This window comes from Oncorhynchus mykiss, chromosome 3 (assembly GCF_013265735.2).
Source record: "Oncorhynchus mykiss isolate Arlee chromosome 3, USDA_OmykA_1.1, whole genome shotgun sequence".
In the NCBI taxonomy this organism is placed as follows: Eukaryota; Metazoa; Chordata; class Actinopteri; order Salmoniformes; family Salmonidae; genus Oncorhynchus; species Oncorhynchus mykiss.
Genome location: NC_048567.1, coordinates 28,225,718 through 28,251,522, shown reverse-complemented (window position 1 = coordinate 28,251,522; position 25,805 = coordinate 28,225,718). Strand labels below are relative to the sequence as shown.

Below are 25,805 nucleotides of genomic sequence, written 5' to 3'. Positions count from 1 at the left end.
AACAAAAGCCTGCCTGCTCCGTAACTCTGTAGAACCAGGGTTGGTGGTTGGTGCTAACCATAAAAGCTGCCAGCAGATGGTGATAAAAGTCCAGTCCCTGTTCCCTGTATGATGTTTCCCATAGACACAGATTTAGGATCAACTTCCCCTCCCCCAATCCCAACCTTAACAATTAGTGGGGAAAATGCTAAACTGACCCAAGCTCAGCGCCTAGGGGCAACTTCACCCTACTCTGTATAGCATAGGCTGACTGTATAATGTAGACAAAGTGGATACAGTAGGCCTGGAGCACAGCCCGTGTGGCAGGGCAGAGTACAGAGGCCAGACCAGGGAACTCACTTGAAGTGCCAGCTGGTCTTCATGTAGCTGATATAGTACTTGAGAGAGCAGTAGAGCTTGAAGCCCATAGCAGTGCATTGAATCCTCACTGGGCCTGCAGACAGCGCTGTGCCACAGAGAGAGGAAAAAGTCAAATTCAGAGAGATGATACTCTGTGACAGAATGTCATTGTTGGGATATTGACAGTTGACAGGGCAGGCCCAGTATGGCCTTTTTCTTGCATTTGAAAGACGGTACAAAAAATACTAAATAACGGTTGTTTTTTTCTTTATTATCTTTTACCAGATCTAATGTGTTATATTCTCCTACATTCCTTTCACATTTCCACAAAATTCTAAGTGTTTCCTTTCAAATGGTACCAAGAAAATACATATCCTTGCTTCTGAGTTCCAGGCAGTTAGATTTGGGTATGTCATTTTAGGTGAAAATTGAAAAAAAGGGTCCGATCCTTCATCATTTAATGACTTCGTTGTTCCTATCCAAAAATTGTTCATAAGAATGCTTGAGAAGTCACTCCTGTTTCGGTACTGAAATGTTGCCGTAATAGTATTAGGAAATCCATGCTGAACTTACCACACTGTTTGCTCAGGAGTTGTAGGAGCTTGTCATACTCTGTAAATAAAGACAGAATAATTATGTCTCCAGACGTTGGGCTCTATTTAAGCGATAAGGTCTGTGGAGGTGTGGTACATGGCAAATATCCCACAGCCAAGGGCTGTTCGTATCAATGATGCAACGTGTGAGTGTTCCCCTATTGGCCCCTGGTTCACCTCTGACCTCTGGGCTGGGTCTCTAAGCGCTGTGATTGGTCTACAGTGTTCCTGCCGGGGCCAACAAGAGTCAACAAAAGTGTCTCCCATCCGGCTGACCAAAGTCCATATAGGACATTCTATGAACGCCTGGATGCAGCCATTAGCAGTGGTATATTGGCCATATACCACAAACACCCAAGGTCCCTTATTGCTATTATAAACTGGTTACCAACAGTAAGAAGTAATTTTTTGTCATACCCGTGATAAATGGTCTGGTATTCTACGGCTTTCAGCCAATCAGCATTCAGAGCTCCAAACACCCAGTTTATAATGTTCATTAACCTCTATGCATAATATTACACTATGTGCAGTCTCAGTTTCTGCATCTTCAGAATAATCATGAGACATAACAATAATGCACTTTGAAATTGCCTCATAACAATGTAACTTGAGAGACTAAACATTTCCCTGATATTTCGGCTAGACCGGGGCCCGTACTCACAAAGCTTCCCAGAGTACTAGTGCTGATCTAGGATCAGGTCCCCCCCAGTCCAAGTCATCATATTCATTAGGATCTATGAAGCAAAACTGATTGCTTTACAAACATGGGCCCATGTCTGTGGTTGTCCATGACAGTGCCATGACGTCTCACCTTCATCTAGTAACTCCAGTGTGCTGACATCCTGTCCTCTACCATCAGACGCCACGGCTTTGTAGTGGCCTGCCTCCTTCTTAGTCACCTGAGATTCACCAGAGAGAAAACAGTCAATCATTATGACACACACACACAGGCACGTCAGCACGCACATACACACAGGGTTTGAGAATACCCAAAACACATTTGACTTTCTGTACACAGACAATCCTACCCACAGGGCACAGACGTCAATTCAACGTCCATTCCACATTGGTTCACCGTAATTTCATTGAAATGACGTGGAAGCAACGTTGATTCAACCAGTGTGTGCCCGGTGGGTAATCATGCAATGATCTATAAACACTCATACTGTAGAGACACTCTGACACACTCTGTGTGTGTGTGATGATCACTGATCAAATCCAATTGTATTAGTCACATGCGCCGAATACAACAGGTGTAGACCTCAGTGAAATGCTTACTTACCAGCCCCTAACCAACAATGCAGTTAAAAAAATACAAATAAGAATAAGAAATAAAAATAACAAGTAGTTAAAGAGCAGCAGTAAAATAACAATAGCGAGACTATATACAGGGGGTACTGGTACAGAGACAATGTGTGGGGGAACCAGTTAGTCGAGGTAATTGAGGTAATGTAGGTAGAGTTATTAAAGTGACTATGCATAGATAATAACAGAGAGCAGCAGCTGCGTAAAAGGGGAGGGGGGGGACGCAAATAGTCTGGGTAGCCATTTGATTAGATGTTCCGGAGTCTTATGGATTGGGGGTAGAAGCTGTTTAGAAGCCTCTTGGACCTAGACTTGGCGCTCCGGTACCGCTTGTCATGCGGTAGCAGAGAGAACAGTCTATGACTAGGGGGGCTGGAGTCTGACAATTTTTAGGGCCTTCCTCTGGTATATAGCTCCTGGATGGCAGGAAGCGTGGCCCCAGTGATGTACTGGGCCGTACGCACTACCCTCTGTAGTGCCTTGTGGTCGGAGGCTGAGCAGTTGCCATACCAGGCATTGATGCAACCTGTCAGGATGCTCTCGATGGTGCAGTTGTAGAACCTTTTGAGGATCGGAGGACCCATGCCAAATATTTTCAGTCTTTTGAGGGGGAATAGGTTTTGTTGTGCCCTCTTCACGACTGTCTTGGTGTGTTTGGACCATGTTAGTTTGTTGGTGATGTGGACACCACTCTCAACCTGCTCCACTACAGGCCCGTCGATGAGAATGGGGGTGTGCTCGGTCCTCCTTTTCCTGTAGTCCACAATCATCTCCTTTGTCTTGATCACGTTGAGGGAGTGGTTGTTGTCCTGGCACCACACACGGCCAGGTCTCTAACCTCCTCCCAATAGGCTGTCTCGTCGTTGTCTGTGATCAGGCCTACCACTGTTGTGTCATCGGCAAACTTAATGATGGTGTTGGAGTTGTGCCTGGCCGTGCAGTCATGAGTGAGCAGGGAGTACAGGAGGGGACTGAGCATGAAATAATATCTGCAAAACACTTGTCTCAACGTCAACAGTGAAGTGGCGACTCCGGGATGCTGGGCAGAGTTGCAAAGAAAAAGCCATATCTCAGACTGGCCGATTAAAATAAAATATTAAGATGGGTAAAAGAACACAGACACTGGACAGAGGAACTCTGCCTAGACTGCCAGCATCCCAGAGTCGCCTCTTCACTGTTGACGTTGAGACTGGTGTTTGCGGGTACTATTTAATGGACCTGCCAGTTGAGGACTTGTGAGGCGTCTGTTTCTCAAACTAGACACTAATGTACTTGTCCTCTTGCTCAGTTGTGCACTGGGGCCTCCCACTCCTCTTTCTATTCTGGTTAGAGCCAGTTTGTGCTGTTCTGTGAAGGGAGTAGTCAAATCAAATCAAAGTTTATTTGTCACGTGCGGCGAATACAGCAGGTGTAGACCTTACAGTGAAATTCTTACTCTCAGGCTCTAACCAACAGTACAAAAAAGGTATTAGGTGAACAGTAGATAAGTAAAGAAATAAATACAACAGTAAAAAGACAGTGAAAAATAACAGTAGCGAGGCTACATACAGTAGAGAGACTATAACAGTAGCGAGGCTACATACAGGCACAGGTTAGTCTGGCTGATTGAGGTACAGTAGATCTCGTACAGCGTTGTATGAGATCTTCAGTTTCTTGGCAATTTCTCGCATGGAATAGCTTTCATTTCTCAGAACAAGAATAGACTGACTGTCACGACTTCTGCCAAAGTCGTTGCCTCTCCTTGTTCGGGCCGTGCTCGGCGGTCGATGTCACCGCTCTTCTAGCCATCATTGATCCATTTTTCATTTTCCATTGGTTTTGTCTCGTCTTCCCACACACCTGGTTTCAAATTCCATTCATTACCTGTTGTGTATTTAACCCTCTGTTTCCCTTCATGTCTTTGTCAGAGATTGTTTTATGTCAGTGTTGTTTTATTGGTTGTATAGGTGCGCGACGGGTCCTCGTACACATGTTTATTTATGTATGTACATATTAGTGTTTGGAGCATGTTAATTGGGCATTTATTAAAAGCCTCCATTTACACTCCGTTTGACTCTCCTGCGCCTGACTTCCCTGCCACCTATACACACACGACTCTGACACTGACGAGTTTCAGAAGAAGTTCTTTGCTTCTGGCCATTTTGAGCCTCTAATTGAAACCCACAAATGCTGATGCTCCAAATACTCAACTAGTCTAAAGAAGGCCAGTTGTATTGCTTCTTTAATCAGAACATCAGTTTTCAGCTGTGCTAACATAATTGCAAAAGGGTTTTCTAATGATCAATTAGCCTTAATGATAAACTTAGATTAGCTAACACAATGTGGCATTGGAACACAGGAGTGATGGTTGCTGATAATGGGCCTCTGTACACCTATGTAGATATTCCATTACATGTCAGCCGTTTACAGCTACAATAGTCATTTACAACATTAACAATGTCCACACTGTATTTCTGATCAATTTGATGTTATTTTAATAGAGAAAAAAACGTGCTTTTCTTTCAAAAACAAGGACATTTCTAAGTGACCCCAAACCTTTTGAACTGTAGTGTACATTACTATACTACAAAAATTAGGTGGTTAGGAGCTTAATAGTTAGAGGGGCGGATCTGTAGCCGGAAGGTCACCAGGTCAAATATCCAGTTGTGCGCTAAATAGTGGGGTTGATCAAAGTGACATGTGACATTATGGGACTGGATGTGGTATGTGTACCTGTTGCACAGTCATGGTGCTGACTCCAGTCTGCTGGTCATACACAGCTGGAGTCTCCACGCCGTCCTTGAACCACTTCAGAGTCGTATCCTTGCTTACGTTGGTCACCTGGACCCAGAAAGACAGAGGATTCTAATGATACAGTAACACTGTGCACGGAATACATTCATAACGATGCATATCAGAATCCAGAATCCATGTGATTATTCCATAACAAAGATAACAACATATTGGATATTTCTAAATTACCTTGCATTTGATTATAAACTCACAGTCCTCTGTCACGGTCCATGACAAAAACTCCAGGAAATAGGGTCCTTGAAAAACAGAGCGAATGATTAACTGCGTCCACTGGACCGGAGATACAGCGGCTGTCTTTGCTGGCAGTCAATCAATGAAGCTCGCCATATTCTGGTGTGTCAGCATTCTATATTATGTTCTAAAGTTATAGCTGCCTATTTGACAGGAGCATTTTACGCAGAAATCGGATCTTTATCCACTGTTGGCAGTAAATAAAAACACATCCTACATGGACTTTGGTCAGCCGGATCCGACACTTCTCAGATTTGACTTTGTTAGTTCCGCCACCTATTTGCCCGGATCCGGTACCTCTCGCGGCATGATTTATTAATTGTTTCGCTGTTCGCACTGTAGACATTCTAATAAAAACGATCAGCGTTAAATCAAGTTGCCTTCTTGTTATTTCTCCCACCCCCCCAAAAAAACACCATCACATAAAAGCGTGGTTCTGTGTAATCATCTTATCCTGCCACACTGATTCCAGACCTGCTCTCTTATTTGTACGTAGAGACATGGGGAGGGGCCTTGTGGGGTAAGTAACTGATCTTGACACAGGTCTTGGTAGTGGTGGTCAGCTGGTGAACAGGTAATCACGTTACATAGCCTAGGCTGGTCGTCTCCCTACTGAATTTGAATCGTGGGAGGCCACATAAAAAAATGGAAAAGAAAAGGCAATCGAGTTTGACGTCATTTTTTCAAGTCCAAAAATCCAGAAAAAGATGGTGAATCGAACCCAGAACGAGCCAGAGAACTATCGTTGCCGGAGGAGAGGAGTGAGGGGCAAACGGTTCCTGATGTCAATGCCTTAGCTAGCAGCGCTGCTAATCCCGCCAGTTCAGCATCACCACCGGCACCTCCACTAGCTTGTAGGCCTACTAGCGAGTCAGACTCAGCAGGAGAGTGAGACGAGGAGCTGGGGGGGAGGGGGGCAGTGCATCCACCGACGAAGTGCTCAGAGCAGGTGCAATTTGCAGTTCAAGAACAATCAAACATATAACCCCTGGCTTGTCATAGAATTAAAAGTTGGGCTGTACAACATGAAAAAAGGTAGGGAAATTGGGTCTAGAAATCACTGGGAGGGATGAAACTCGCAAAAGAGTGGGTGGGATGTACAATCATTTAACATCCTATGCCTCCGACATTAAAAAAAAATATTTTTGAACATGCCCGAACCAAGGCACATCTGGTGGCAGCAAGCCTTATAGACAAGGCTAAAGAGGATACCCAGGTAATAGTTTTTAGGGCTCCCGAGTGGCACAGCGGTCTAAGGCACTCCATCTCAGTGCTAGAGGTCTCACTACAGACCCTGGTCCACACCCGGCCGTGATTGGGAGTCCCCATAGGGCGATGCACAATTCGCCCAGCGTCGTCCGGGTTAGGCCATCATTGTAAATAAGAATTTGTTCTTAACTGACTTGCCTAGCTAAATCAAAGTTAAATAAAAAACAAATATTTAACACTCAAAATGAAGTAATAGACACTACAGCCAGAGTCTTCAGAAAATCCTTAGAAGGAAGCTAATTGTCCCAGCCACAGGCCCGCTCATGGCTTTGAGCAAGAAATGGACTCTTAGGGGTTCAATGGACATGACATGGGGAGAGTCATTGTGGGAGGTTCTGAAAACTAAGGTAGGACATTTTTTTCCCTTTACCTTCACAGTACTGGACAAGTTTGTAATCTGAATAGGTGCTTCATATTATCACACAGGAAGGCCTATATATTGTCATATGTGTGTTCTGCTGTAGCGTACACTGATTTATCTTATTTGAAGTTATATTCCAATATTGTGATATTTGTTCAACTGCTACATTTGATGTGTTGAAAATGATATGAAATGCTGGTCGTGTCAGCCCCACAGCTGAGCATGTGTGCACAATGCACAATGTGTTCTGCAGTGTAGTCTAAACATTTTGCTGTACATTGACGTCTGGAAGATGAGGCTATAATAAATTCAGACTTGTGTAGGCCCCGCAGCTATACTCAGGTATGTGGGCCTACTGCATTGACGTCTAAAATGCTTTGGAGAGTGCTGTCCGTTTCACCACCGTAGACAGTAGGCTACTTGACTGTTTACTTTGTGACACTCTGTTTGCGCTGACACTTTGTGTTTGTCACTTTTTTCTCATTGTGTTCCGGTACCTCAGAGCCCCCCGGATGCCCCCCCACCCCCACCCCTCCTGCACTCACTATGTGTTCCAGGACCTCCCGATTTACAGAATTAAGCACTGGATCCAGCCCAGAGGTCAGGGGTGAACTAGGGGCCAATGGGGGAACACTCACCTGACTTTCTCTTGTAGTCCATTCTGTTGGCTATGGACTGAGCCAGTGTCTGACGGAACTCTGTCAAAGACACAACCACAGGGTCACTTCCCTACTGGCACACCGAGGATATGTAGTAACTACCAACAATAAGACAGTAACATTGACTGCAATAACCAAATCGATTGGAACAAATCTATATATCAGGCCATGCCAAACATTTACTGATCTTTAGAGTTCACAGAAATAGTAAGCTGCCCTTTTCACACTATTGTGCCGATCTGAAGCAAACTCAGCACTTCCAGCAACTATGGTGGATGTGAAAACAGGCCAGCTCATCACAGCTTGGTTTAGCTCAGCTCGGTTCGGTAGTATGAACATCCTGGTAATGAGTTTGGGTGACCAGATGGACTCACTCTCGTCCACGAGCACCAGGGTGAACTGGTTCTTGGCACGGCCGTCGCAGAGCTGAGCTGTGTAGGAGCCCTCGTCCTCCTTAGACAGCTGGTCAAACAGGATCTCTATCAGCCCACTGGCCTTGTCAAAGTTAATCTTGTGGGCCTAGGGAGAGAGAAGAGAGAGGACACACACAAGCACATGAATGTGCACGTATGTACATACATGTGCACGCAGACACGCGCACCTCACAGAAACCACGTTTCTACAATAACTTCTACAAGTGTGACTTGCATGTTGATTTGAGCTAATCAAGGCAAGGGGCTAAAATGGGGGAAATGGGGTTTGGTTTATTCACAAAATCCTCATCTGTAGTCATTTAGTAATAAACCCTTAGCAGTGTTGACGTTCACGTGAACACACGTGCATGGATGCAATCATGCTATTCCATACCGAGTAGCAAGACACGGAGTCCAAAAACATGCAAGTTGTGTAATATTAGTTTCACCCCATGGAAAATCCACATCTGTTGCAACAACCTCTGCCGACAGTAGTCTTCCAACCTGTGGTTATTTATTTTTTAGGTACATTTCATAACAAATCAACATTGCTATGATGTTGCTACGCACATTCTGGTGAAAATCTTTATGAAGGTGATTTGTGTTTAAATGAAATTGCAAGTATGATGGTGAGGGTAAACATGTTTTATTGTGATTGTTTGTGTGATTACTTTCTCTTTCTATACAGTCAATACCTCTTACTAATGCAAACTTGAATGGGGAACTATCAAACATTTAGCTATTTTGTGGCACATCTAGATTTCGTTGATTTATGGAGATTTTCACTAGAAATGAAAATGCATCCGGGAACAAATAACCATCTGCATATATTCAGAAGTAAATGTGTGTATGCAAAATGCAGTAGCTTATGCTTTATGCACACCACCAGTAGACATGCTATAACTTGCCTGGTTCGGTCTATTTCTGTTTTAACCAACTTGTCATCGCCTTCCTATTCATACAACACTGCACCATCGATTAAAGCAGGAACATTCTGACACGCAAGCTATTTTTAGTATTCATTTGAGACATACACACTCTACCGACAGACCAGTAGGCACAAGATGTAGTTCTGGGTTCTGAGATTAGAACACATAGCCTGTGTTTTTAAAGAGCTCCTTACTGCAGTACTGGAGATCTCTCTGTCGTTGAGAATGAGGCGGAGCTCTGCAGCGTTGCTCAGGCTCTCAGTCTGCATCCAGAGACGCACGTTCCCTTTCTCTGACACCTCCACCTGCCACTTGGAGCGCAGGGCTATCACTGTAGGGGGAGAGAACAATGAAGAGGGAATAGGTTACGGGTTCAGGTGTGCCTCCAAGCTTCCGCAAACAAAATCATCTCGGAAGGGTGCTCAACAACAATGGCAGGAATTGAAAAATAGGGCTTACCCAAGAAAACATCTGAGGGAATAGCGTGTTGAAATTGGGATGTTGAACAATGTATGATGCCTGTTTCTATTTGAAAAGGAGTACTATCGACTGTTTTAGCTCGATAGAGACTTGTATTATTACAGAGACTAAGTCTTACATGGGTGGCAGATGTGCCAGCCGAGCTCAGTCAGTCTGTCCAGATCTATGGGAAAAGAGAGAGAGGGAGAATTACAGGGAACAGCTATCTTTTGCGCAGGTCTTCTTTAGCTTGGAGTATAAAGTACCTTCCGCGGTAAAGGTGAAACTGGAAGAGATGTCTGGGTTGTCACTCATCTCTGCTGTGTACAGGCCCAGGTCCTCTTTAGTGGCGTTTGTGAAGGTTAGGATGGACCTGGGGACGGACAGAAGGACAGTAGGCTTAAAGGACAGACCAGGGGACTCAGTAGGCCTGAATGGGACCATAGTGCTCAGTGAAAAGGGAGTACATTTAGCATTGTAGTGTGAGGTGAGGAAGAATCTCCACTGAGTCTGACCCTTTGGTGACCTCTTAACATTAAACAAGTCTTTCATGGGTTACATGCCCTCTCTCAACTCTACAGGTCACTTTTTTCTTTCTCTGTAAAAGACACACACACACACACACACACACACATACAACATTGCAGTACCTATTGTTCTCCCACAGTACCCTGGCTCTCCCAGCTTCAATAGCCTCTTTGTAGTTCTTGCGCCAGACAAACGTGCTCTTCTCCGTAATTTCAGTGGCCTCAAAGGCCAGGAAGATGAAGCCATCATTGTCCACACCAATCTCTATGTCTCTGGTGCCTGATGGAGAAAGAACATGAATCAAAAGTAATTCTGGTGATATTGTTAATCAGGGACCTGGTATTGCTAAAATCAAGCCTGGTCCCAGACATGCTCTTTGGCCAACTCCTATGGTCATTGTTATGTCAAACACAAACAGACCTTGAACCAGGCTAACTAAAACCCTAAAATGACTCACCTGGTTGAGTCTGGGCTCTGATAAGCTCAGAGGGCAGAGAAGGGATGCCCATTCCAGCCTTGTTGAAGGCACACACTCTGAGACGATAGGTCCGACCTGCCTGGAGACCTGACACCTGGGAACACAATCACACCAAAATGAAATATTTGATACATTTTATCATTTTATCAAAAACAAAAACATATTAACTCTATTTCAATGTATCTATATCCTTATTACAATAAACCAAGTATATCTCACCAACCTTCAAAAAGGTATCTGCAATTGGCTCGTCATTCACAGCAGTCCAGCTCTGTGATTGGTCGCCCTCGCTCAGCTCCACCAGGTACCCTGTGATTGGTCCTTGCTGTCCTTCGTAGAGAGGCACTGCCCATAGGAGGACCAGAGAGTTATGCCTCACCTCCCTGAATTCCAGGTCATACGGGCAGCCTGGGGGGGATGAGTGGGGTTAGCATAGTTAGTATAACACAAAGAGAGAAATATGGATCAAGCCATACAGTCTTTCATTCTATACAGTACATGGATTGATAAGTGTCTACTGTGTTAGAAAAATACCAACCAGACCTGGGTGCAAATACTATTTGAAATCAGTGTTTGGTTCATCCTGACTGGTGTGCTAGGTGGGCAGGGTCTGCACTTTTTGGAATGTTCTATTGGTTACATTGCAACATGCATGCTTATTCAAGCAGAGATAAAGTATTTGAAATGATTTAAAACCAGGATAAAACAAGGTGAATATTGATATTTATCTTTTTCCCGGTGTTCTATAATCACCCATAAACAGCCAAGTTGTCCGTGACAGAACAGGCCATCATAAAGAAATGAACAAACAATAATAATAACGTTTAAAAAACAAGTCAAGTGATTTTGCTTAATCTACCCCTTCGTTCTTAGTGCCAGTGCACGGTAGTTCATTTGCTTAACGATTTTTCAGTCGCATTTAAATTATTTACGACGCGGGGAGAGGCGGCTGGATTCAGCTGGATTAATGGGCTGTGTGGGATAAATGGTGTGTGGCTCTCTCCATTTCCAATATGAATATCACAACAGGCAGCGTTATATGAGAAACACAGCTGGCCACGGCTGTGCACTGAACTGCTCCATTACCGAATGGCAGAGTGAGTAGAGAGAGACAGAAAGAGAGAGAGAGAGTGTGTTTTAGAGAGCAAACGTGTGAATGTGTGTGTGTTTTAGAGAGTAAAAGTGTGTGTGTGTGTACAGAGACCATGTGTGTGTACAGTGACCATGTGTGTGCATCCGTGTGTATGTGCATGCGTAAGTGAATGTGTGTGTTTTCATGATGATTGCATCATTCTCACCTGGCTCAGGCATGGTCCACTCCTCACACAGGAAAGCCTCACTGGGCTCAGAGGGTTTACCAACACCAACCACGTTGGCAGCAAAAACACGGAACTGATAGTAATGCCCCCCATCCAGATTACAGACCTGTAAACAAGACACCATAAAATGAATACAGTTACTGCACAAATTACAACCAGGGTTGTGTTCATTCGGACACACCCAGGAAAAACATTTCAAAACATTTTTGCAACAGAAATGAGCATTTCTTATTGGTCAAGTTTTCTGCTTGGTGCCTACTGAACAATACTCTGGTCATTGAAAAAACAAGGGTCAGCTAGCTTTGAGTTTCAGTACGTCAGCTCTTGCATGGACAAACCGTGGACAAAACAAAAAAAGGTTCCTTTTAAAGATAATGCAACACAGGGTCTGGATTACCTCGGGCATATTCACAGAGATTCATCTTGAATCTGAGGTTGTGTTCTCACGTCCTAATTTAGCTTGGTTTCTCAACTCCACACATATGGACATGACGGTGGAGTTGGGTTGCGACGACTGTGGAAGGAGTGTACCTCCAACTACATCGAGGCGCTGTCAGTCGAGATGAGGAAACAGTCCGTGGTTGCATTTGATTAACGTTTTGTTAAAAAATGATGGATTTCAGCAAATTAAGAAAGGCACGGAGGTGCAGAGGACAAACATAGGTACACGGTAAGGGTTTCCGTATTTACATTCCGCAGTCCGCACACTCTCTGCACACTCTCGTCTCTACTCAACTCCATTGATTTGATGTGCACTACCGGTCAAACGTTTTAGAACGCCTACTCATTCAAGGGTTTTTATTTATTTGTACTATTTTCTACATTGTAGAATAATAGTGAAGACATCAACACTATGAAATAACACATATGGAATCATGTAGTAACCAAAAAAGTATTAAACAAAGTAGCCACCTGTTGCCTTGATGATAGCTTTGCACACTCTTGGCATTCTCTCAACCAGCTTCACCTGGAATGCTTTTCCAATAGTGTTGAAGGAGTTCCCACTTATGTTGAGCACTTGTTGGCTGCTTTTCCTTCCCTCTGCGGTCCAACTCAACCCAAACCATCTCAATTTGGTTGAGGTCAGGGGATTGTGGAGGCCAGGTCATCTGATACAGCACTCCATCACTCTCCTTCTTGGTAAAAAAAAGCCCTTACACAACCTGGAGGTGTGTTAGGTCATTGTCCTGTTGGAAAACAAATGATAGTCCTACTAAGCACAAACCAGATGGGATGGCGTATCGCTACAGAATGCTGTGGTATCCATGCTGGTTTAATGTGCCTTGAATTGTAAATAAATCACAGACAGGGTCACCAGAAAAGCCCCACCGCCATACTATAACACCTCCTCCTCCATGCTTTACGGTGGGAAATACCCATGTGGAGATCATCCTTCACCCACTCCGCGTCTCACAAAGACGCAGCGGTTGGAACCAAAAATCTCTAATTTGGACTCCAGACCTAAGGACAAATTTCCAGCGGTCTAATGTCCATTGCTCGTGTTTCTTGGCCCAAGCAAGTCTCTTCTTCTTATTGGTGTCCATTAGTAGTGGTTTCCATTAGTAGTGGTTTCTTTGCAGCAATTCTGAAGTTGAACAGCTGATGTTGAGATGTGTCTGTTACTTGAACTCTGTGAAGCATTTATTTGGCCTGCAATTTCTGAGGCTGGTAACTCTAATTAACTTATCCTCTGCAGCAGAGGTAACTCTGGGTCTTCATTTCCTATGGCAGTCCTCATGAGAGACAGTTTCATGATAGCGCTTGGTGGTTTTTGCAACTGCACTTGAAGAAACACTCAAAGTTCTTGACATTTTCTGTATTGACTGACCTTCATGTCTTAAAGTAATGATGGACTGTCGTTTTCTCTTTGCTTATTTGAGCTGTTCTTGCCATAATATGGACTTGGTCTTTTACCAAATAGGGCTATATTCTGTATACCCCCATACCTTGTCACAACACAACTGATTGGCTCAAACGCATTAAGAAGGAAATAAATTCCACAAATGAACTTTTAAGAAGGCACACCTGTTAATTGAAATGCATTCCAGGTGACTACCTCATGAAGCTGGTTGAGAGAATGCTAAGTTTGTGCAAAGCTGTCATCAAGGCAATGGGTGGCTATTTGAAGAATCTCAAATATAACATTTATTTTATTTGTTTAACACTGTTTTAGTTACTGCATGATTCCATGTGTGTTATTTCATAGTTTTGATGTCCTCACTATTATTCTACAGTGTAGAAAATAGTGGAAAAAAAAAAAAAACTTGAATGAGTAGGTGTTCTAAAACTTTTGACCGGTAGTGTACACTTGTAAGGTTGAGAACAACTCGGCTAATCCTAACTGAGCCACATACTGTAAAGCAAAGATTAAATTCTGCCAGTGTCGTTTGCATGGCTTTAGGAAGGGGATTCAGATCATTGATCCCAACCACTTTATTCACAGCCACTTAGCCTTTAAAGTCCTTATCGCCTATGAAGTTATTCTGCTTTAGGGGGACTGAGCCATGGGACAATGGCTATCAATAGACAAACCTGAGGGGCTTATTTAAGTGTGATAGGAATCACACCATCGAAAGACTATGCCTCCTTTTTTATAGATTGGTCACTAGGCTAGCCCTAATTAGGTACAACAAAAGCCTCTTCATCAAATCAATACCTAGACAGTGCTGCTTGGAGCTCTGCAGTGAAGTATAGCGGGGGTAGGGGATAAGGGGCGTTTGTCCCAAAGTGTCTGTCGATTCAACTTATTGCCACCAGATGGCATCAGTTCACCTGATTCTGAATCAGTGGAAGTAAAGGCACTGCGGTCGAAATGGAGGTGGAATTCCAAACTAAGCGAGATAACTAAAAATCCTAAGGATTCACATCTCAGACATTCTTCTAAGGAGGCTGGATAGGTGGCATGTCTGCCTGACTGCTAAACCAGTGGTGGTGGAAGGAAAGGATTCAGGGGGTAAAGTCATTTACATTGGCTTACACAAGCAGGAAGACCAAAGTGTCCCGAGCATGACGCCTCCGTTGGATCAATATTCTAATTTATCTCATTTACATGACGGCAGCAAGTGAGCAGCTTGTAAAAATAAGAGCAAAAAGCGAACTCAGAGATGGGAGGAACTATTACTGGAAGAGACTGGGCAGTGGCAGGGGCTGGAGTCGCCCAACAGAGGGCACTGCATGTGGCCACTGTTTTCATTAATGCCTGAAAGCAGATCAATGGCTTTATATGTTAAATAACTTGGACATTAGGGCGCACCGTAGCATTATGTTTTGCAATAGAAAACAAAAACAAGCGTTTCTTAATGGACATTGCATCCCTGTTTCGGTCTGCTTTCTTCTGCCTCCTGAACAAGACCCTGGTTAGTGGAAAAGCACGGTTTGCTCCAAACTTCTAAACTATTTTGCAGTATGGCAGACTTTGAATTGCTTTGTTCTGTTGAGTCTAAAAACAACATTATAAACTGGGTGGTTTGAACCCTGAATATTGATTGGTTGACAGCCGTGGAATATCAGACCGTATACCACGGGTATGACAAAACATTGTTTTTCCTGCTCTAATTACGTTGGTAACCAGTTTATATTAGCAATAAGGCACCTCGGGGGGTTGTGGTATATGGCCAATATACCATGGCTAAGGGCTTTGACCAGGCACTCTGCTTTGTGTTGTTCCTAAGAACAGCCCTTAGCCGTGGTATATTGGCCACATACCACATCCCCCCCCCCCCGGGCCTTTTTGCTTAAATATAACTCTTTTGCACTCCATAAAATTACAGGACACCTGTCATTTCCATTGCAAAAAGAGACAGGTGACAATTTCCATTAGTCTCCATTGGCACCACCACTCGTTGCCTAGTAACACAGCTAAGGTAGTAGAGGGAATGTGTTTTTTTCCTCCAGTGTCCCTCCACCGAATGAACACCGCTAATTCTGTTTTCTACGTAGATACAAAGTTCTAATGGTGTGTATTCCAGAGGAGACAAAAATGCAAGTTGTGCCCCTGTTGGTTATTACATTTTAGTTATACCACGGCATTGTTGAATAATTAGCTAGGAAGGCATTCTAGACTTGTCACACCCTGACCTTAGAGATCCTTTTTATTCTCTATGTTTGGTTAGGTCAGGGTGTGACTTGGGTGGGAAAGTCTATGTTTTTTATTTCTTTACTTTTTGCCGCGTGTGGTTCCCAATCAGAGGCAGCTGTCTATCGTTGTCTCTGATTGGGGATCACATATAAGGTGTCATTTTCCTTTTGGGTTTTGTGGGATCTTGTTTTCTGTTTAGTGTTTCTGCCTGACAGAACTGTGCGCTTTCGTTTTTGTTTGAGTGGTTTTGAACTAAAAGAATCATGAACACTTTCCATGCTGCGCTTTGGTCCACTCTTCCTACCACCAACAAGAGCCGTTACAAGAGTGGGCATTACATGTAGATATACAGGACAGTTGGAAAAGATATAGGACACCTCTGAAGTAGTTCCAACAATAGGCGCCTTTTTCCCATTTTAAACCACTGCACCATGCAGGCCATACTTGCTACAAAGTTACAGAGAGCCAAAACAACAACCATGCAAACCGAAATAGGATACAGTGTAAACGCAGGTCCAGCGAGGGAAAACTTAGCTCGCTAGATAGCATTAATTAGCTTTTGCATAGAATTTCTTTTGCAGCATCTGATGACCTAACGTGGTGAGTGATGGACATGAATTTCTCCTGTTCTTCAAGACGCAGTTGAAGCTATGATTTCAAATCCTCCCACGTGTTTGTAGTTTGACCAGCTGTTTTCAGCAACTGGTATTGTTGAATTTGTTTGTCACATTGGCAGATTTGCTAGCAACAAACTATTTAGCCACAGTAGCTTCTAGCCTAGAGTTTGATATGCAATGCGATCTCCTCTACTGTAAAGAACAGTGTCTCCTTAAGGACAAAGCTACTCTTCAATGCCAGTCAAAATTGCAAAGAATGGACAACTGGGTCATGTCTTTGGCAACCTAGCCTTAGTGGAGTTGCCAACAAGCAGATGTTCTGAAAACCGGATGTGGGAACTCTGCTCAGAAGTTTGTTCCGCCTGCTATGTTGGCTACCTAACTGATAGAACTAATGACCAGGTTTGGTGGGAGGATGAAAATAATGATTTTACTTATCAAAAATGTAAATATCAATGAAAACATGTCATTTCTACCAGTAAATATTTGCTTCTGTATTGTTTTCTCTGTCAGTTATCTACAAGATAATATACAGAGCATCAGCATTTATCCCTTACGTAACGTTACTCTGGTAGAGGGCCTTTGTAATGTCAAATGTGACCCAACATTCTAACAGCACTGACACCTGGGTACTGGCACCAGATCCTTCCTCACCTTGTGCTGCCTCTCCTTGGCAGGCTTGGTGTTGACCTTTCTCCAGGCATCCAGCTCTTTGTCCTTCTGGTCCAGGTAGTAGCCTCGTACAGGGTCTCCTCCATTGTTAGCAGGGGCTCTCCAGGTGAGAATCATCTCCGAGCCAGTGCAGAGCAGCAGGGCGATGGCAGAGGAAGGGGATGGGGCGACTGGGAAGGAGAGATGTATTTGAAAAGAAAGTTTGGGCATGCTATACTTTTCCTCAGCCTGCCCAGAGACCAACAAAAAAAGTATTGCATTTAGATAGTTTAGATGGATAGTGTTTTGAATAAATAGCTAATCAGCTTCTATTCTTCTGTATTCCATTCGATTCTATTCTATTCTGGCCACTTCCATGTATCAGGTCAGTTAATGTAAGGCCACACAGGGTTCCAGACACAAAGTCCTGGATTTCAGCCATAACATCAACTGATCCGAGTCCAGATTTGGAATCTGGCATCACTTTGAGGGGCAGCTAAAATGAGCAGTCATTACAATGTAGCAGCCTGCAGAGTGCATGTTATTATTATCAGACATGCTATTATAGAGTGAGACAGCAGTGAGAGGGGTCAGCAGTTATTGATCAGGTTCCTGCCTCATCACAAGTCTATGTATTTCACTGTGTTCGTGGACAAACCAAAATAAATCAGGAGCCTACCCATTAGATTTAATACCTGTCATCATGTAATGGGTTCATGAGGCTGTTATGAACTAATGGTGAATCGAGATCAGGAATAGATTGATGAAGCCCACCACAGGTTTTACAACGGTCATAAATTCCTAGGAGAAACTCCCTTCGCTGCCATGGAGTATTGAGGGTGTGTGAAGTGGTTTAAACTACAACTCCAGGACAAGACCAGAAACCATGGAAACTGTCGCTTCATGTTGAAACGGTTGGCAACTCTACCAAAGGACAAGACCAGAGAACATGGAGATCATTCCCACGTTGAAATGGCTAAGAAATCTACAAACTAAAGAACAATTATTCAAGCACAGCTGTTTAAATACTTTAGTCTGGTAAACACATCTGATCTGAGAACATTTCCAAATGGTACTCTGAAGTATCCATGGTAACAACCTACAACAGCCATTGATCTCTGGTGGACAAACCAGAGGCTTTTTGTCAACTGACTATCCAGCAGGTGGACCAGCGATCGCAGAGGGGGACAGCAAAGGCATACACTCGTAAATATGAAATTTGCAATTTCATTTTGAATCAGTGGTTGTTCATGTTCAAAGTATTAGCAATTTCTATGAGTGTAGTTATCAACTGTATAACAGTGAATCATCTCAGAGCTTCCCACTCTTGAACTGTTCCCACCCCTTTCCTTTGTCTACCAAGCTGCCATATCGGCTTAGCCCACTAGGGACTTATTGTGTGTGTGTGTGTGTTTATGTAATTCTGTGATTAAGTTAGTAAATAAATAATTAAGCCAATTTGTATATCGCTGATTCATGATCTATGCTAGAGTTCGTGCAGATATCCAAGGGTTTGCGACATTCAGAATATGACTGATAAGGTAATAATACATTCATTGAAGACTGTACTCGATAAGATATGATATATTCGTGAAATTGCCATTCTAAAAACAACATTTGTCCGTGGTGCCCTGACTTCCTAGTTAATTACTATTCTGTGATTCGTTGAAAACAGACGGGGGAAAAAGGTAGTGACTATCTGAACTAGTTCTATATTTGTTTCATTATTTCAGTTTGCCCTAATGACTATATCCCAGGAGCATGTCCAACATTGTGGGCCAGTCAGCAGTTTTTTGTCTGGTACTCACTGAGTGCTGCTTTCACCAGGATAGGGGGAGACTCGTTGGAGTAGATACTGTTCCCAGCTCGCCCCACAGACTTCACTCTGAACACATACTCCTTCTTCGACTTCAGACCATGGACTGTAAACCTGAGAGGAAAAAACAATACATTTAGGCCTAGGTGTTGCAATGTCAAATTCGACTATTCATATAGCCCTAATGCCTAAGCATTTCTTTTTACATTGGGATGGTTCTATGGACTAAAAAGCAATTTAACTGGAAATGTCAATGGAGCAGGACTAGGCTTAATCTGTGTCCTGGAAACTGTCCAATCATGTTCTGTTGTAGAATTAGTGGCAAGAAGAACTACAACATTTATCCAATGCACAAAATAAACAGCTTTCAAAAAAGAGGAGCTCAGTTCATTTAAATGGCACCGTGAGTTCAGTACTGTACTTGGTGTTGGTGGTTGGTTTGTTGTTGACCGTCCTCCACTCTTGCTTCCCAGCCTCGCTGTAGTACAGGTAGTATCCCAGAATGCCCTCTTTCTCCTTGGGCTCCTGCCACTGAAGCAGGACAGCAGAATCTGTGTCTCGGATGGCCAAGACGGAGGTGGCTGGAGCAGGAGCAGCTAACAGGATAACACAGTGAGCTCAGCTGAATGGCACACTCTTAGGAAAATAAAAACATTCTATCTGAAGCCATCCCTGTAGGAGAACCCTTTATGGTTCAAGGTAGAACTGTTTTAAAAAAAAAATCTTCCATAGAGAAGGTACTGAAGGAAGAACCAACCTGGATGGAAATGGTTAACTGAAGAACCACTGTCCCCGTAGAATAACCCAAGAACTGTTTTTTTTTTATTTATAAGAGAAAACACAAATCCATATCAATGGAACTAGTATAACATTAAAGAAATAATACGTTTATCCCTCTCCCTCACCTTGGGGTTGTCCCAGTGAGATTGGCGGGCTCGGCTCTGACGGTTCGCTCACGCCAAACTTGTTGACGGAGCGCACCCGGAAGCAGTAGGACTTCCCCTTCTGTAGGTTAAACATGGGGAACCTGGGAGAGCCCACCGTAATGTCCATGCTGGCCAGCTGCCAGCTGTTTTTACCTGCAATGGACTGATGGACAGAAGGAAGTACGAACAGAGAGCGAGACAGGCAGGCAGAAAGAGACACAGAGGTAGATGGAAAGAGAAGTAGGCAGAAAGACAGACATACACATAGTGATTAATCAAAATGTTTCTCACTATTATTTCTCATTTCTGCTCCATTAACTTGACTCCCATATCTTTAAGTCCTTTTTAAAATGTACATTTGAATAAAACCCAGTCTTTAAAAGGAGATCAGCGATTATATAGCGCATGCCCAAGGGCGAGCCGAGGATATTTGAATATTCCTGGGCAGAACAGAAGCGGGAGATCTTGGCAATTGCAGATGCTTTTGATGGATTGGACAGTTTTATTACAGAGTTACTTATAAAAGTCCAATAAAGCAATTTCCTGTGGCAGTTTGCCGCTTTTCTTCTCATTATTGTAATTGCAAGCTGTTGGGCATCTAGTATGCAGAGTCCTGGTTGATATTGAAGAACTGGGGCACTTTGGGGGAGATGTAAAATGAATGATCCCCCCCCCACCCCCAGGATTTTGATAAACCAGAACTTTGACAAACTTTAGTCATTGTAAGACATTCATCAAAATAGGAACACTTGTGTCCTTTATAGTTTGGTGGCCATGTACGAACACACCCACAACCTGTACTATAAATCCTCATTGACGTTAAAACTAAACCAGAACAAAACTGTGGCTAATTCACAACCGTGAACCTAGAAAACCAAGAGTTATGCTTTTAACCACCCCCAAAGCCCAGAGAGAGCTTTGACCCAGCTAACAATTATGGGGAGAGAGAACATTTTTGTAATATTACAGGTAATGTCCAGTTGTCCAGTTTTCAGTTAGTTAGAATGTTCCCCTATCTATGTTAGCTAAAACCTTGTGAGAAACGTTTTCACATGTTTTGGTGTTAAGGTTAGGAGAACATTCCCTTAATGTCAAACATTACTGTTCTAGACGTGTTTTATGGGACATTGCAAGAACATTAACGTGTCCAGTTTGAGGGTTAGGAGAGTATTCCATCAACGTTTCAATATCTTTAGGGCATGTGCTTATTGGGCCAGAGGCCCTGGCCAGACTAAACCCTAATCCCCCTCCCTAGGCACTTGTGTAGATCTCAAACAACCGGTTTGGTGAATACACTTTGAAGTAAATCTCAGCTCTGTTAAAAGTACACTCAAGAAAACATTTCATTGATCATAGTGATTCAGGGCTATCATTAAAACAGGCCATTAATATGTGAGTAGGTTAATATGCCCCACCAATATTAGACAGCTATACAGAAAGCCTTTAAATCGCTGAAATAAGTCAATAAATTCAAGGATGAGAGAATAATCAGATTAACTGACACCTGACGCGGACATGGTGGCGCATCGGGAAGATCGAAGTACTGTGAACTAAGGTTGTGAGTTCAAATCCCAGGTTAGGACATGTTGAATAATAATTACTGTATAAATGAACATGCACAATATAATCATGTGTGTTAAATGTGTCAGTTGAAAACACTAAATGTTAAAAGCACTGGTGTGAGTGAGTATCTCTAACATTGCCAACAAGAGCTATGAATGGGTCAGTGGTTCACCAATCAGGGCCTTGATTGGCTCGGCATCAATAAGTGATGTGTAATACTTTTTTTTTTTGGAGGGCACATAAATGTTCCTGCAACGTTCTCATTTAACTTGTCTAGAACGTCTTATGTTCTGTGTATTCTTGGTGGGACTTTGATGGAATATTGTCCTCACCACAGACAACGGGACACCTAAATATCTTGCAACGTTCCAATGAAATGTGTCTAGAACATACACAAAACATTAGGAACACCTTTCGTCAGGGCATGGACTGTACAAGGTGTCAAACGCGTTCCACGGGGATGCTGGCCCACGTTGACTCCAATGCTTCCCACAGTTGTGTCAAGTTGGCTGGATGTCCTTTGGGTGGTGGACCATTCTTGATACACACAGGAAATTGTTGAGTGTGAAAAACCCAGCCACGCTGCAGTTCTTGACACACTCAAGTGCACCCTGCACCTACTACCATACATCGTTGAAAGACACTCAAATATTTTGTCTTGCCCATTCAGCCGCTGAATGTCACACATACACAATCGTCTCAAGGCTTAAAAATCCTTCTTTAATCTGTCTCCTCCCCTTCCTCTACACGGATTGAAGTGGATGCAACAGGTGACATCAATAAGGGACCATAGCTTTCTCATGGATTCACCTGGTCAGTCAGTCAGGGAAAGAGCAGGTGTTCCTAATGTTTTGTACACATAATATCTTAAGTTCTGAGAACATGGTAACCGCGTTCTGGGTAAGTTCTATTTGACATTAGGGAATGGTCTCTTGGAATCACTCCTTGCACATCACAGGAACGTTTGTTGTTAGTTCATGAGAACGCAAATTAACTAGCGGCAAGAGAGCAACTTCCAGGTCTCTCAGTTTTTAATGAGTGCACCGATGCCCACCTAAACTGACACCGGCAACCGTATGAGTGTTTTTCTGCCGTCCCTTTAATCTTTAATTATCATAGTGGTCAGAGCTCTTCATTCATTTGGCTCCGAGTCTACAACAGTAAAACAGGTCAATGGGCAGCGGCGGGCTGACGCTACACACACTAAGATGGCCCGGGTTGAGGGTAGCTGGTGTGTGTGTGTGTTTCTCTGTATTGTGTGTATGAGTAGGAGCACAGGCCTTAACTCACCCGCTCCACATAGAAGGTAAGTTGCTCCTTGCCTCTGGGCTCCGGCTCAGTCCAGCTAAGCACGGCGTAGTTGTCACTCATCTCACAGGCATGGACACCAGTGGGAGGGAATGGGACTTTCATCTGACCTAAGGTCAGAGGGAAGAAGGGAGGATAGGTGTAGTAGACAGTAAAGACAACCGGGTCATGGTCAGAAGGAGAAAACATTTTGAGACGGGGAGACGGGGACTATTTTCCATTGCAAATAGTTTTGCTACGGTGTACCCTGCTAAACAAGACCCAGAGCATTGTATCACATGACCAAGCAAGGGTCAGATATAAAATGTTTTTTTTTATGAGAAAAGCACAGACTGTCATGACACACACACACACACACACACACACACACACAGTTATTGATTCATTGAAACCTAAAGTTGTACCAGGGTGCCTCGAAAAAGAGAGAGTGCTTTATTTTTCATAATAGTACACCATTCCCTGGTGTTTCCATGGTGTTTGCCTCCTCCTCCATCTTTGAGCTACATCAGGGTCATGTTATGATCCCTGTTCAGAGAGAAGCACGCTGACTACCCTGGGCCATAATAGGCATTTACTAGGACACCATGGAGAATAGTCCACCTAATGGAACAAAGTACATTGCTTTCACAAAGCTATTACATGATGGAAGATATGAAGAAACATGACGTTGTTATATTGAGTATCATTGGCAAAATTGCCACTGGGGTTTTGTAGTAAAAAAAGATAGTGAAAGATAAGTGTTTCCAATGACAACAGTGTCCACTGTGTGATTTTGACCAATTGTTAGTAGGCATTCCCTGTCCGCTAATTGGTTGATGATGTCATTGGAAACGCAAATCTTTTTTTACTACAAAACATAGAAACGCGCCATTTTCATATATGTTGATGTCGGGGTGGTGCTGGAGATGAATATTTAAAATGTTAAACTGCAACGTTTTCTTTCTGCCCCATGATTAAAGTGTTGAAGTTAATTGTTTCCACACCACACCAAAAAAAATGTTTTTACCAAAACAAAAAAATCACTTTCCACTTCCACTTATACTGTGTTTCCAAAATACCCCCCCCCCCCCCAAAAAAAAAGTAATGTTAAACTGTATAGAATTGCAGAACATGTGTCTTCAAATGTCAAAAGAATACAAAGGGAAAAGCAGAAATATGCAGTGGCACTGTATCGTAAGTATTCTGTCTAGGGTAAGCCGCTGGGGGATACCATTGAAAAGGCTGTAGTGCCATAGCTACGAACACTGTTAGTAATAGTAATACAACGATGATGTATGTGGTTTCTCACTTTCCAGCTGGTCTTTGGTGATGGTGATCTCTCTACCTCTGTCCACCTTGATAACTGATTGAGAAGAAAAAGAGAGAGAGAGAAAGAAGGAAATGAAATGCATGATAGCACAATGAGTAGATAACATGGAAGAAACCGTCTATACGATGCCAGCATGCCAGGGCTCGGCAGAGAGAGAGAGAGAGAGAGAGAGCTGGGGGAAACAGTCAGAGGCAAGCCAACCTCCTGGCCGTACTTCATCTGTGCCTAATGATCCACAGCATCTGACCAGCGCACCCATCTGTCCTCTCTGCTCCTCTCTCTCTCTCTCTCTCTCTCTCTCTCTCTCTCTCATAGCCCCCACCACACACACAATGTATTCTATTTAGCCTATGTTATGTCTCTCTCTATCTAATGACCTCTACCCAGAGTGTGTTCGGTGTGTGTAAATCTGAGTGTGCAGATTACCCATAGTTCTGGTGTGTTCTAAAGGGTCGGTGGTGATGACAGGCTCGGTGGCCTTAGAGGGGCGTCCTACACCTGCCTGGTTGACGGCACACACCCTGAACTGGTAGATGGTGCTGTCACTCAGACCTCTCACAGGGTAGTGACATGCCTTCTGAATGGTGTCATTACAACGCACCCACTGCCCACTACCAATGTCACACCTAGGATTAGGGAGAGAGAGAGAGCGAGGGAGAGCGAGAGAGAAAGAGACCATATGAGAAGGGAAAGGAAAATAAAAATTGATTTCACTTTATGACTTTCAAAATAGTTTTTAGCTCAACATTCCCCAATTTTGTTATTTCTCCATGAATATAATTTTGTCACTATAAAATACATTTTCGATTGTATAAAAGAGAAACACATTTCGGCCAACAAAGGACAATCATTTTTCCACCCAAGTACATCACCTCAAAATAACAAGTCTCACTACTAATTCATAAGAAAATGTGAAGAAAAGCAGCCGTTGAATGCTGATAAATCAATACTGAACAAGAAGCCACCTGGGAAAGCAAACAAAGAAAGCAAATAGCTTGAGGGAACATTAAGCTGTGTATGTGTTGCTAGGCGACTGGAAGGCTAGGTGTCTCTGATGTTAGGTCTTTCTCTGATGCATGTAATATATATATCATATAATACATCAGAGTGAGACCTAACATTAGTATTTTAATGTGCCCTCTGCATGCTAAATAGAGAAGATGTGTAAGTATGATGAAAGTACACACACACACGCGCGCATCGATCAGCTTCAGTGATTAGTGAGCACCTGTTACCCATGGGAGGGCTTTGATTGAGTTAACGTTGTGTTCCATGTTGAATTATTATCACGCAGATCATCCATCTTCTTTGGGCTTTGCCAAATGGATATTACATCAAAGTTGGCAGGGGTTTTATCTCCCCGATCCAATTTGCTCACACTCATCTGAGTAAGTTGTGGCCCAACAGTTTAGTTTGGTTTGCTGTGTGTTGTTGATTTGGAGTCAACAAAGATAGCTTATGTCTAAGATAGCTCTTATCGTTTAGACTGAACGTACAGGTAAGCAGGCCAGGTTCAAATCAAATCAAATGTTATTAGTCACATGCGCCGAATACAACAGGTGTAGACTTTACAGTGAAATGCTTACTTACGAGCCTCCAACCAACAATGCAGTTTTAAAAAATACGGACAAGAATAAGAGATAAAAGTAACAAGTAATTAAAGAGCAGCAGTAAAACAACAATAGCCAGACTATATACAGGGGGGTACAGAGTTAGGGGGGTACAGGGAGCAAAAGTCAGGGGGGGTACAGGGGGCACAGAGTCAGGGGGGTACAGAGTCAATGTGTGGGGGCACCGGTTAGTTGAGGTAGTATGTACACGTAGGTAGAGTTATTGAAGTGACTATGCATAGATGACAACA

The 25,805-nt window shown here is 43.3% G+C and overlaps 1 protein-coding gene across 2 annotated transcripts in view; it reads right to left on the bottom strand.

Moving 5' to 3' along the window:
- The window catches only part of myom3 (myomesin 3), a 78,182-nt gene that overhangs the window by 2,499 nt on the left and 49,878 nt on the right, over positions 1-25,805 (bottom strand). For both annotated transcript variants that reach the window (XR_005042478.1, XM_021595286.2), the window contains exons 12-32: positions 24,371-24,570; positions 23,924-23,977; positions 22,618-22,745; positions 19,744-19,927; positions 19,260-19,434; positions 18,831-18,952; positions 17,026-17,213; positions 11,656-11,782; positions 10,581-10,765; positions 10,337-10,451; positions 10,002-10,158; positions 9,618-9,724; positions 9,491-9,535; positions 9,087-9,223; positions 7,925-8,069; positions 7,530-7,589; positions 5,199-5,266; positions 4,950-5,057; positions 1,744-1,831; positions 913-951; positions 340-445 (exon numbers count right to left, since the gene is read on the bottom strand). Coding sequence is in view for 1 of the 2 variants with exons in the window: in XM_021595286.2 (XP_021450961.2) it covers positions 340-445; positions 913-951; positions 1,744-1,831; positions 4,950-5,057; positions 5,199-5,266; positions 7,530-7,589; positions 7,925-8,069; positions 9,087-9,223; positions 9,491-9,535; positions 9,618-9,724; positions 10,002-10,158; positions 10,337-10,451; positions 10,581-10,765; positions 11,656-11,782; positions 17,026-17,213; positions 18,831-18,952; positions 19,260-19,434; positions 19,744-19,927; positions 22,618-22,745; positions 23,924-23,977; positions 24,371-24,570 (2,538 nt within the window). In the remaining variant the exon portion in view is untranslated. The remainder of the gene's footprint in view (positions 1-339; positions 446-912; positions 952-1,743; positions 1,832-4,949; positions 5,058-5,198; positions 5,267-7,529; positions 7,590-7,924; positions 8,070-9,086; positions 9,224-9,490; positions 9,536-9,617; positions 9,725-10,001; positions 10,159-10,336; positions 10,452-10,580; positions 10,766-11,655; positions 11,783-17,025; positions 17,214-18,830; positions 18,953-19,259; positions 19,435-19,743; positions 19,928-22,617; positions 22,746-23,923; positions 23,978-24,370; positions 24,571-25,805) is intronic.